General features: G+C 42.8%; 1 protein-coding gene across 1 annotated transcript; it reads left to right on the top strand.

Annotated features, from left to right (window-relative positions):
* Positions 1-447: 447 nt before the first annotated feature.
* LOC133953280 (uncharacterized) lies at positions 448-10363 on the top strand. The gene is made up of 4 exons (XM_062387115.1): positions 448-582; positions 3214-5696; positions 7446-7519; positions 8767-10363. The coding sequence occupies exons 2-4, from the start codon at positions 3281-3283 to the stop codon at positions 8860-8862; spliced, it is 2586 nt and encodes an 861-aa protein (XP_062243099.1). The 5' UTR covers positions 448-582; positions 3214-3280; the 3' UTR covers positions 8863-10363.
* The last annotated feature ends 3176 nt before the right edge of the window (positions 10364-13539 follow it).

The following is a 13539-nucleotide window of genomic DNA, read 5'->3' as shown; positions in this document are numbered from 1 at the left end:
CTACTGAAGTGAAGTACAGATACATGAAATATATATCCAGTGACAAAATACATGGACCTGGTTACGTGCCACCTCTGAGTGAAGGTTACACCCTGAATTGTAACAAGAAATATTCTTTGAACACGGATGTTTGTTTCTGTACCTAAAGAGATAATGAAATAAAAAGTATGAAGCATGTAATCTCAGTGGACATATTAAAATGTGCAGTGATACCATCACACCACCTCCTTTTATCCCTCCGGTACATTCTCTCATTCACTTGCACTGCATGTAATTAATGTGGTGCTCACTAATTGGATTAGTAATATACATTTTCAAATCCACAGCAATAGGCTAAGCCTCCAGTGCACGTGTTTGTGCATGCACACGTGGCCCATTCTTGGAGAAGTGTTAGTGAACGTTTCAAAAAGGGGGTGTGCGTGTGCACCGGTGAGGCAGACACAGGCAGCGAGGCTCTGGAGCTGTGAGGAAACAAGAGAGATTTTCCCCAGTGTTCATTAAACTCTGGTTTCCTGAAACAACAGATTTTCAGAAGTGCATCCCTGTCACTCGGAGAGCATCTTCAAAGGCGTTTGTAAACAGGTACGTGCAACTGTGGATTTCAGTTTTATGTGTGAACTTCTCTACTTTGGTTGAGCTTGAAATTTCTTCTACACATACATTAACCCAATTAGATGAATAACAACCACCAATAGAACACAGCAGTCACAGAAACGACTAACACAAATCAAAGTAAGTGACAGTAAAATATACAAAGAAGTCAGATAGTTAACAGAAAATAACTTTTTTTAATTCATTTTTTGCATTTATCCAATTCATTTGCATTCTTGTCAAATGCCCTCACATCCTAAACTACTTCAGGACACTGCTGACCCCAAATAAAGAGGGCGATTGTATTTGTAAGGCCCTGTCCTAGATGTATTTTTAATGATGATAATGAGCGAAATACAAGACTGTTATGTAATGGAGATTTAATTTGCATCCCCTGCAGCCTGACTTGACTTGAGAATCTTTAGTTAGATTCTGCAAACTCACTCTGTGCATCCTAGGAAATATGACAAAGCAGCATATCATATTAGATACTTAATGCCTCTAGTGTGTTGATGCGAATGTGCCTGAGAGAACACTCGTATTACTGCATACCAGAGTTTACCCTCAGATTACGTTACCATGGCTCCATATTAATGAAGGATTAGTTTAGTGATGCAGGATCATTGTATTAATTGATTTAATCGTGTTTGTTTTCAGCAGGTTCTTCGGCAGAATTTGCAGCTGTTGGTGAATAAAACTGTTTAAGCTCAGATTTGCTCACCAGAGTTTAAACCCACTGTGACAAAGACCTCGTTCTCCTGCTTTATTTCACAATGACACTTAATGCTGTGACGCAAGTGAGTGACAGTGAGTGGATGTGGCTGGTGAGTGGTTCCCCAGACCGACCGTTGTTGATTGTAAACAGCGTCTGTCGTGACTCACAGACTGTTCTGATCATTTACCCATATTAGGCCACATTGTTCTGTTGCGGCATCTAAAAGCTCTGCCGCTATAATTACCAAAGTGTTCCCCATTATTCCTGCCATGTCATGCTGCCAGTTCTTATTATCTCTCGGATGTACTGTGCGCCTCTACCTATCTGTCCTATCTGGCCCAGTTCTCCAGAGATTAGTCATCCCCAGTGCTGTGATCTGCGTTCCCCTTAATGATCAGTCACAACGGCAAGGATCGCAGTGTGTGTGTGTGTCGTCCAGGTTTTACTCATGACGTGGGGACCTAAATCTGTTTACACAGTCACAGTATAGGGACAAAAACACGACCATAATGTTAATCAATACATTTTGGGATGAAGAAATGTTTTAAAATTAGGTTATGGTTATGTTTAGGCTTAGGTTAGTATCAGAGTTACCTTTAGGCAAGTAGTAGTAGTGACTGTGGTTGTGTGTGTGTTTGTGTGAGTGTATGTGTGTGTTTTTGTGTTTTTGTGTGTGTGTTTGTGTGTGTGCGTGTGTTTGTGTGTTTGTGTGTGTGTGTGTGTGTGTAGGGTGGACGATTATATTTAATTTGGGAAGAGTTGAAACTGTGAGTAAAAGAAGTAAGAGGTATTGGAGTAGCCAGGCTCCGCTCTATTCAGTTTTCACTATACTCAGCGACCTCTCCTATTGTTATATCAGATTGTGCACTGTGTGTTTGTGTGTGTGTGTATGTGTGTGTGTGTGTGTGTGTGTGTGTGTGTGTGTGTTAGTGGTGTTGAGCCATTACCCAGCCTGTAAGCTGATTAAAGGAAAGTTTGTTCAGCAGAAAACTTTATACATCACACAGTGGAGGAGAGTAGCTGCTCTCCGTTCCTTACAGCCGAAGCCAGGCACCACGTTAGAAACAGATTAACAGACGACAGCGCGCTCAGTTTGTCATTGAAAACATAGGACATGAATCCACTGCACACTAACTGGATGTTTGCTGCTCGAATCTTATCCTGCACCAAATGCGTTGCACACTTCCTTTTGCATAAACACATGGATTGGTGACAGATTAAAAGAAAAACACGACACAAAGTGTCATAGAAATAAGAACAGCTTCAGTGCCTGGATATCCTTCCAAGTATCTAGGTTGTGTTAACACCATGCTTCTGATATATCTCCACTCATTTAGAGTTACTGTATTATGTTTCCGTTGAAGTACTGTATGAAAGTAAAACCTTGCAGATATGGTTAATTTTGTTGAGATGTGAGGACTGTGAAGGCAACACCATCTCATTTTCATTCTCATTAAACTGGTTAGTGACCTCATGTGTCCTGCATATCTGTATGTGTTGCGTTTCTCCACTTGTTTGATCAGAATTCCCATTAATTAGTTTCTCATTTGGGTTTGAACAAAATGCATTTCTGTAGCAAATTGTAACCTCTGATTCCCCATCAAAGGTTCCCATTCTAAAAGCAGGGGAGAAATATCCTGCCATGCAACTACAAATGGAATTTATTTTGAATTGTGTCTTCCGCTGTAGGATTGCAACACAGGTTGAATGAGCTATGAATATGTCACCCTAGCATACATTTTAAAATCATTCCACAGTAAATGTTACAGTGATGACAAATTGATGATTCATTCCCCCAAAACCATTATAAAGCAAGTCATTCAATCTGTGCTGACAGAATGGGATCTCCGATAATCACCCTGTTGTTCCCCCCTCCCCTCTCCTTCTCTCCCTCTGCCTTCATTCAGACCGACTGGCAGGAGGCCGAACATCCTGCTCACTCCCAAACTGTTCTACATTACCAGATTTGTCACAATGGCAACAAAACCCGAGGCCTGGCAGCAGCAGGGTCCCATCAACTCAATAGACAAGCAGCCGGTCAATGAGTCCTGGGTGCATGGTGAAGTGGGCTCCACCGGTGGCCTCCACAGCTCCCCTCTGCAAGAGAAAAGAGCTCCCAGGGCAGAACCCGAAGAGGACATAGATGACCTGGAGCTTGGAGCTCAAGGCCAAACTCTGCAGGAGAACCAAACTCTGTCGGGAATTCAAACAGGGGATGCAACCGACTTGGAAAATCAAGAATCAACAACCACCAGGGAAACCCTAGAAACTGTGACAGAGGAAGAATCAGAATTATCCCAGGCTGAGGAGGAATCAGAAAATTCGGCTGACGTATGTGAGGATGCTTTCCCACCCCCACCTCCTCTCCTCATTGCCTCATCAACGGATGAATGCTTGGAGGCTGAGGGGTTTCCCAGTCTAGCGGACGAGGTTTCTGAGTGGATCAGTGATGCTAAGATTATCCCGGACCCTGCAGAAGACCTAATTTCTCCTGATAACGAATGGGCCCTGACAACTCAGCTCACTGAGCTAGTTTATCATGAGGTAGAGTCAATATCCAAGGAGATGACAGCAGACGCTATGGCAGCGGAGGAGAATGACACACAGCTGCACTTTTCACCTGATGCTTCTGACAACAGTGAGCCTGGAAATAATATATCTGTGTCTGCTCAGCACTCTTCCTCTGACAGTAACAACTCCGATGATGTACGCTCTCCTCCTTTCGCTGATGAAAGTGAGGAAGAAGAGGAAGTTAGCATGGATATTGCTTCTTGCCAGCAGGAATGGAGTACACTAGATATCAGAGCCAAGCTTCTCAGACCCTCATACTCCAGTGCCGATGGCCCAACATCCCCGCCTGCAGTTCCCTCAGCCAAACAGCAGGGAGAGCTGTTGCGTCAATGCCAAAGTGCACTTGTACCCAAGAGAGCAAACCAGGAAGCTACACAACAGGTGCAAGGCCGGAGCTCTCCACCTTTGTCGACCGTTGCCATGGAGCCATCCAATCAGGGTGGGGCAGCCTCTCAAGGCTCTGGGTGTATTGGAGCTGGGAGAGAGAGGCACAGCGGGGCGGGCAGAAGCACAGAGGGAGAATGCAAGCAAACAGGTGAGGAGGAAGGGCAGAAAGAGAGTGAACCTGACAGGAGCAGGGCAGAAGGGCAACACAGCGCAGGACAGCTAAGATCGGTCCAACGACAGGAGCGATACATGAAGGGATATTTTGACCAAGGGGTGAATTGTAAACACAGTGAACAAGACAGAATGGAGAGCGACTGTTGTGATGACAGCCAGAGCGACAGTGGAGTATCAGCGGACTTCTCCCCAGGCAGCACTTTGGGGGGCAACACCCCCATCTCCACGGGGAATCCAGCATCCAAAGAGACTCCCATTGAGAGAGAGATCCGACGTACTATAGAGCGTGAACACAGCCTGAGAAGGTCCAGAGGACTTCCAAATCCCCCCACTTCTCCAGAGTATGTGGAGATTCCTTCAAGGAAAAATATTCTCTCTGAGCCGCTCAATATTAAGTCTGAGAGTAGTCAAGGCAAAGACAAGCAGTTTGCGGGCAAGAAGATGCAGCAGGAGATCCATGAGGAGACCAAGAGAGAACAGGACCTGGTCCAGCTTGGGAAAGTTCCGGGTTTCTACGACAAAGGCACAGTTCGCCAACTCAAAGACAAGAAACAGCTTTTTGAGGCCTTTCAGCAACCCAGTGACTCGACTTTATCCGTCTCGACCAGGAGTAAAACCACGTCCTGGTCCTCATTCGGTGACGTCTCAACCTTGGAGGAGAACCAGGAGGATACCTTGTCACAGACATCCACCATAGGAGCCTTGTATGTGGAGAGGAGACAAAACACAGACGTGCTCAGTCCCCCAGCGAGCCCTTACTCAGCCAAAGGAAGATATTCAACCTACTCAACCCCTTCAGTACTGGGGTTCTCCAAGGAGACAGATCACCAGGTCATCAGCATGGAGAATAACCTGAGTGTCCCTGCTCAGAAGCTCTACCACGCCAAACTTGAGGTAGAGCCTGTCACCACAGTCAACTCTGGAGATCCAAACATCTCATCGCAAGGGACAGGAACAAGTGGTGGGATTATCGAGGAGGAGGAGGAGGAGGAGGAGGAGGAGGAGGTGGCCCTCAAGGATAATCCCTTCTTCAAGCTGCGCTCCTCAACAAATGTAGCCAAAGTGGAGCAGGATATCCAGGAGACTCAAGAGAGGGAGAAGGAGCTCCGTAAGCAGAGGAAGAGTCTGTATGGGGGAGCACGGGGTGTACAAGTAGGAGGAGAAACGATTCCCACAATGTCTTCCACCTCTCTGAACGGTCCAGCTGTTCCTGACATACCTGACTCCCCACCCAGGTGGAGGAACGGACCCTCAGCAGGTGAGTGAAGCACCAAGTATGGATTTAGGGGTAAAAGGTGTAAAACTGATTCTCATACAGACAGCGTGCTTGTGTGTGGAGGCTTGTGGTCTTGGATGTGTGTGTAATTTGTATGTCTGCGCTGAGATGATGAAAACCCTCCCTGAAAGAGCGCAGTGAGCACACTATTTCATTTTTTCTCATGTTCAGTGGAAAACCACACAACAGATACTTCGAAACCAGAGTTTGTGGTTACCGGCAATAATTCAGTGAGACTCTGTAGCTGCACAATAAATGCAGCATCTCTTTTATTAATTGCAAAAGCTGAGGGGAGGAAAACCCCCGAGTCATAACTCAGCACTATTGTGTCAGCAACAAAGATTGAGTCTAATTTTGGGGATGAAGTCTTAATCCAGCATTCAGAAAGTGCACACAACTTGTTTTTTAAGTTCTTATGGTGATAAACAGTTAGTGTAGAGACATATTTCATAGTCAGTGCAGCAGCCTACCGAGAGGTCGGGTTGTGTTTCAACTTTGCTGCCACTGTGGCCATGTGCTGTGCAGCAGTGATTCACAACCAGGGGTACTTGTTACCCAGTTGCCAGGGGGTGTGTTGAGAAATATTTGTGAAATCAAATACATAAATTAGAATCTGATTAAACAAATATATCCACACGTTGAGTCAGTTTTAACACCTTAGTGACAGTTCAGCTGTCAGGAAACCCATACATAAATCTTCGAAATAGCCAAAGGAAATAGATACATTTACAAACTGCTACTACAAATGGATTAATATAATACTATTGGAGAAATGGAAATAAATATGTATTAGATAAACTATATAAATATCAGGATGGTCCCAAGTGGAGACCTTACCTCCACCAGGGCCCAGCAAGATCCAGACTTTTATTGGGATCTGCCCCAAATGGCACACATTAGTAAATATCAATCCTTTAAACATGTATATGTTTTCTTCATTCAGATGCATGCCACTGATGGGTTCGGTCTTTGACCGTGCCCCACCCTCCAAAAACATAATCTCCTCAGTGGAAGTAACAATGTAGTCAGTGAGATAATAATGATAAAGAAGTAGATGGGACAGCTGTTTTTTCTTTCTGTTGAGAAAGAAAAAATGCTTGTACTCAAAGTGTTTACTCAAGGTGAACAAACCAACCTAACAAGTTAATTTATTTAAACAATTATATTTCTAAACAATTATTTGTGTTGATTACGTTCATTCCAATTTGGAGCCTGCTGGGTGGCGGATTCTTGTTTGATTCCATGTTTGTGTGTTTTGTTGTCAGGAAGTGTTGCTCATGTTTTTTTCCCCCTTTTCTTTGTGACTGTATGAAACTGTCTCTAGTCTTTGTAGTTTAATAAATGTTTAACATTCCTGAAATGACAGGGGTGTGTCACTGCAGGACTGAATGACCATGACTCATTGTTGGGAAATGAATCATTTTATATTGTCTCATTTTCAATGAGTTGTATAACCTGTTTTTAAATGACTGTCCTTTCTCTCTGGCACCTGCTATCTGTTTCCGTTTCACCATGTTCATTTTCATCAAAACTGAATTCTCTACCTGATTCCGTCTCCCTCCCTGCCTGTCTCCCATCCTCTCTCTGCACCGCTTCACCGTGTTCGCGACTAATTTGATTCACGGGGGCTTTATTGCTCGCAGTGTGGAGCACAAACAAAACACAGGAACACCTTTGCCTCATTGTGAGACCTGCCTTCACCCACCTTTTATTCTTTGTCCTCCTTTGTAGCACAACAGTCAGCTGGCAAGGTGAGCATATGGCTGCCGGCCCAGGCTGAAGAGGGGAGGACTGCTCAGCAAGAGGTGAGCCCGTAAATCCAGACGCAGTAAAGTATAGACAAGGCTGTTTCCTCCATGCTACTCTTTGCTCTGAAGGTTTGACCACGTGGGAGAACAGAACAAGGCTTTTTTTTCTCTGACATCTACCTGTCTTGCTCACTTGCTATAGGACATGCAAATGTAGGCAAATCCCCTTTCTGGGTCATTAGCCCTTCCGTAGCCCTAACTCTTGTGTTCAGGAAGTCAATTAAATATCACTTTCAACCATACACTACATATAAAGATGGACGATGCATCGCCACTGGATGTTGCAACAACATTTTCCCTTCCTTCCCATTCCGATAGTAACCAGTGCATTTAAGGAATAACTACTTATATAACCTACTTTATCAGCCGTATGCTTCCAATCCTATATGGAAGCGATGATTGCTATTAGTGTTGTATGACCTTCTGTTTGTGTTATGATTGCCAACACTAGAGCCACCCCTCAAAACTGAAGTCTTGCATTCAAAGTATTCAAAACGTTCACAAGGCCAATGGTCTAATGAAGAAACACTGTTGGGAAGATGTCTGCATCTCCTGTACAGCCAATGTGGGCCTCAAACATCTGATAGCACACAGAACAAACAGCGAGGAGCTTATCTTTAAAGATAAGGGAAGAAGGCAAACAATCCTGAGACTGGGCGGGAAAGTGAGTGTGTGAGTGTGTCTGTGTGTGTTTGTATGTGTGTGTGTCTGCAGTTGATGGTGATTAAAGACAAAAGTCAATCGACAATCCCACCGATTTTTTGTTACCTGCCTCGTGGGTCTCAAATCTCTTTGAAACGGTGCTATCTCTGATTAGAGCCGAGTGCCGCTCCGTGTTTCCTGGGGTTTAATTCAGTCTGGCTTTGATATGCCGGGTTTGTGCTGCACGGTTCGGCTTGACATTAGCAACATTTCTTTTCTCTCCCTGTCTCCCCGCTCACTGTCACATGCGATTCTTGCGGTTCCTCCTCCTCCTTCTCAACTGCTTTCAGCACAGACCTGGATCCTGATTACAGTTGAGAAAGAAACGGAGGACTGCAGCAGGAATTGGACTCGGCCGTTGACTCAGTTGAGCGAGCCCTTGGATCATTTTTGCATTAACCTCCCTCTGACTTGCACAGCTAATGATCATCCAAAAAGATGTCCTCCAGGGGGAAATAAAATCATCCTTCTCTTTTTATCTTTTCTCTTCCTTTTTCCTTGTTTTCTTTATGACCCTAAATTTCCCCTCCCTTTACAACCAGGTCCCCTGCAGTCCCCGGTCCCCCAGACAGAAGACCCCTCTAGTGCAGCGATGGGAGTCCGGCCTGATCAATGGACACAACGAGGGAGACGACTGAGGAGACACTGACAGAGCCAAATGAGCGAGGGAGGAAGGTTTACAAAGGAGGGCTGAAAGGCTGTGATAAAAGAGGAGTGCCTTATACGGAGAGCGGGAACAGACTAGAGGAGGGAGCGGTGATGAAGAGGAGGAGAGAGAGAAAGAATGAGGGGGACAGAAAGAGGTCAGGGATTTGGGATTGAAAGGGGGTCGGGTGGATTGGGAGCACGGGGAAGGATCGGTGGTGGACTGAAAAACCCCAAAGAGTTCTTCAGCAAGGAGGAGAGGATAAGGAGGAAGGAGGGGAACCTGTTAGTGGAAAAGCACTCGGCCTCCTTCTTGTGCTGGAAACTCTGAGACTAATGAACTTAAAATGGGAAGAAAAAGTAATACTGTACTGCAGAAAAGAAAAATGTAAATGTAGTAAGAATGGGATTTTAATGAACTTCCTAACCGTTGGATTTTTGGAATAATAATGATTTATATTTGACGATGAACATTGATAAAGTAGTTTAGCGTCTGATACTGAAAAGAGCTTGATAAAACAACTTGTCATTCACAGTTTTGTGCTTTTATTAATGATGTGGTTCTCTGAGTTACCAGTTTAATACACTTGTGTATTGGCAATGTAATAAATCCGACCGCTGTGCTTTTAAGTATTTTTGATTGGTCAACTTTGCTGTAATTGAGGAGGTTGCGTTATAGCTGTGTGGTTGTATTAACTGAATTATCAAGATGTCTTTCAGATATAAGTAAATACATGAAGAGAAAGAGTAAAACAACTCTAAACTAATGGCACTCAGTAAAGTGTAGACCTTTGTCAAGTCCCTTTATGAAACACCTTTTAAATTAAAAAGATCTGGATTTTTTATTGGATCTGCACCAAATTGCACAAACTCCTATATGTCGTTCCCCTAAACATGATTCAACATGATTAATTATTCTCAGATAAATTAACAAACATGTTGGAAAAACACCCAATCTCCCAATCATAAAGAAAATGTAATGGATTGGTCTCCACAAAATGTCATAGAAATGGATTATGTAGTTTTTGTGTAATCCTGATAACAAACAAACAAATGGAGACACAAAAATAACTTGGCAGAGGTAACAATTAAATGAGCCACAGTCATAAAAATGAAAAAACAACCCAACTTAAGATTTTTTTTTTTTTGATCACTTTGTCTTTTCAGAATAAACTGGTAACTCGGTGCAGATACTGCACAGGTCTTAGTATCAACAGCTTCTCCTTCTGTTATTTCATGCCTCACAACTTAAAGCTGGGTCAAAGAGTATGAGGAAACATTCTGCTGGATGCAGATCTGATTAATACCATACAACGCAAACCTAATGAATAGCTGCTCTGCTGTGGGATATCTAACATGGTGCAATAAATGAAGTACTTTGGAAAGGAACTTGATACACATATAAAAAACTGTCCCCTGTATTTATTTATACAAAGTTAATATGTTCAGTGTTATTCGACTATTATAATAAAACAAGATTACAATTGTTGGCTACACCGAAGCTGAGTGATTTCTCTAATTGTGAACACATTGTCCTCAGTTTCTCCTGCGGATGGTTTTATTATTTTTTTATTATTTTTTCGGGATTTGGTGTCCCACACCACCCACTGCAAATCATTTATTTTTATCTTGGTCCACATCATTAACATTTTCAGAAAAGTATTGAAGTGGTAACTTTTGCTCTTGCCACAAATCAACCTTAAACATTTGATAAGGTGACAAAATAAGGAAATGACCATAAAGCTTTTTAAATTAACCAAATATTTTGTTCTGCAGACTATTTATAAACAAAAAGTGGAAATATGTTCCTTTTATTGCTGAAGAGACTCAGGGAGAGGAATAACTCCCCGATGGACCTCTTAAATGGACTGTATGGTAAATTGACTGTATTTATAGAGCACTCATCTAGTCTTATGGACCACTCAAAGCACTTTACAGTACAAATCACATTCATCCATTCACACACAATCATACACCACCTCTGCATTGCCTTGCCCAGGAGGAGTAAGGGTTCATACCAGTTAACGGACTATTCGCTATTCCTCCTGTGCCACAGGAGCTCCAAATTACTGGTGTTTAATTCTAAATATGTCTTTTTAGGTGGTGTAATGCTCTGTTAAAGGAGCTTTTAACACCTCTCTCACATATAAAGCATTCAAAAGCTCCTTATATTTAATCCTGTTTCACAACTGGAGTCTCTGACACCTGAAAGGTAATTTGCTGTCCTCAATATAAATATCCGAAAAAATGAGCCCATGAAATACCAAAGCCATAAATCACTTAGTACTTTTAAAGAGGGTCAAGGGTCTACAGGAGCCGGAACACAACATTTATGGTTATGGTAATAATTCATCTCTTTGAGCTGATAGAACATAGACTATTGAATCCTCCCTATAGGTGAAGCCAAAGCATCTCAATCGACCCCTGGTGGTTGGCTGCAGCATAGGTCATAACTCCCACCTCCTCCATGTTAGCAGATGGGACATGGACTAGACTGAGGAGTCAAAATACAAAAATACACCAACAGTTTTTTACTCAAAGGTTTCTGTCCTTTTTGAACACACTGATATATGTTGTGCTCATTTTTTGGGGACTAAGTTTGGTTTAATTACTTATTTGACATCATAAACTTAGGGTGAAAAGTCCTGTTTGAAAGCTGCGACTGCAACTGGTCAAACACATGTATCCCCAATCGCTACTGCTTCATTACTGGCTCCAGAAGACGACTTTGGAAAGACTTGGCAGCGTTCACATTTTGGATATTTTGGCTTCATTTCTGGATAGCTGGAGGGAGTGGAGACTTGTTGTGCATCTTCATTTACAGGATAAAACCAACAGGATGTAAATAAATAACGTAAAAGTCACAGATCCTCTGAACAGTTACCACCTGCCTCACTACCTACCGGTCTTTATCTGGACCACTGACACTGTCCCTGTGGACCGTTGTGTGTGTGTGTGTGTGTGTTTGTGTGCGTGTGTATGTGGAAGGGTGAGATCACGCTTTAGTGACCTCCCAATCTCCTGTGAATAATTCATCACCTCATTCTGACTGGACGCAGCCCAGTGACATTATTATTACGGTGGCGCTGAAGCAACTTAATTGTTCAAAATTATTAATAAACTTTGTTCCTCCCAAGGCCACGTCCCTTATTGTGCCACGTTGCCAAACCTGATTGCACCACACCTAGAGGCTTTGGCATGGAACTGATGCTTAGTCTGAGAACAAATGAAAATATAACAGAGCACATTACATACACATCAGATATTATTATTGTTATTCTCACGCCAACATGGCAAAAAAGTGCAAAACTGCACTTTTTCCAGGTTCCGTCTCCAGGTTCCGTCTCTCAAAATGATGTCTAATCTGGCCACTGTTCAGATGTGTCGGTCACCTGCTGCGCCAGACTCATTTCCGTCACGTTTAATTATCAGTTTCACCCAAAGTCCTGCTGGCTCCGAGTCATCGAATCAGCAGCACGTCAGACAGTCGCTGTTTGGATGATGAGCCGCTCCTGCCTTTGTCAAGAGGACAAAAGTAAGAGCAGAAGTGGGCTTGTATTTGTGTGTGTTGGGGGAGTCGGCGGCATATTGGCCGATCTGATTATATTTGAGGTTATGCTATATTTGTTTGCCTGTAAGTGTGAAGGATTACTGGATGAATTACCATGAAACTTGAGGGATGCGATGAGGATCTGGGGGGAAAAATCTCAAGATTTTCTTCAAAAAAGGAACTGAAATACACCAGATCTAATGAATTGAAATGTGGATTCATAATATAATACAGTATAATATTGTATCATATCATATAATTTGTAGTATGTGTATGTGAATTGAAATATAACAAAGAATATTCCGTCATGCACTGAGTATCAGTTCAATGTACTTCTACCATTGAATCCCTCTTCTGCTTCACTACAAAACAGACCCTTGATTTTATCAGTATATCAAATAAGGATTGCTAAAAATAACTTTGTGCTCTGACGCTCATTATAATGAAGAAACATCTTGTTGGCATGATACATGCTTTTTCAAAATAAGATGCCATTGTCTTCCGACTTCTTGAAATGGAGGTTTTGTCCGTGCGTCAGTACTGTCTGTGATTACACCTGGAGGCCGTCATTCTTTAGCCAGGTTATGGACACTTTCACAACACCTATTAGTCCTGTTCCAGTGATTTTATTGTTTATTAAACTGAATAATGCAACGTCTTTGTTTGAAGAACAGCTACAAGCCGCGGGTTTTTCTGGTTATTTAAAAAAATGACTCTGTATACTAAAAACAACACTTATCTTCATGGGGGGTTTCTCGCATGTTGTCGTTAGTGTTTAGGCACGAACAGTAGGTGGTCTGCAGTCAGTTGGTGAGAAATACCAAAAGGTTAAAAACCCTTTAAAATTCTGTGCTTGTGTATAATTGCCTGAAAAATATCAGACCCAATGATTCATATTTGCTCTTTTCCTTGAAACATGAATCATTCTTCAAGCCACACACAGATAGAGGTGAACCCTTGGCTGTGGGAAGGCCTCGATCGACTGTATCTGCAATGAACAGAAACATGAAGAAAGCTTCAGCGTTCTTCTTCGCCACAGTCTGTTGAAGACGATCATGTGGAATGTGTTGCTGCCCTGAAACCTGACTTACTAAATTAACGAAGGGCATTGCATCAGATT

Source organism: Platichthys flesus, chromosome 5, assembly GCF_949316205.1.
Source record: "Platichthys flesus chromosome 5, fPlaFle2.1, whole genome shotgun sequence".
Taxonomy (NCBI): Eukaryota; Metazoa; Chordata; class Actinopteri; order Pleuronectiformes; family Pleuronectidae; genus Platichthys; species Platichthys flesus.
Note: the sequence above shows the minus strand (reverse complement) of the source record. Positions and strands in the feature narration are given on the sequence as shown.

Excerpts from the sequence above, each read along its gene's own strand:
- LOC133953280 (XM_062387115.1), top strand. The coding sequence starts at position 3,281 with ATGGCAACAAAACCCGAGGCCTGGCAGCAGCAGGGTCCCATCAACTCA. Across the intron at positions 5,697-7,445 it reads GAGGAACGGACCCTCAGCAG|CACAACAGTCAGCTGGCAAG; the intron begins GTGAGTGAAGCA and ends CCTCCTTTGTAG. Across the intron at positions 7,520-8,766 it reads GGAGGACTGCTCAGCAAGAG|GTCCCCTGCAGTCCCCGGTC; the intron begins GTGAGCCCGTAA and ends CTTTACAACCAG.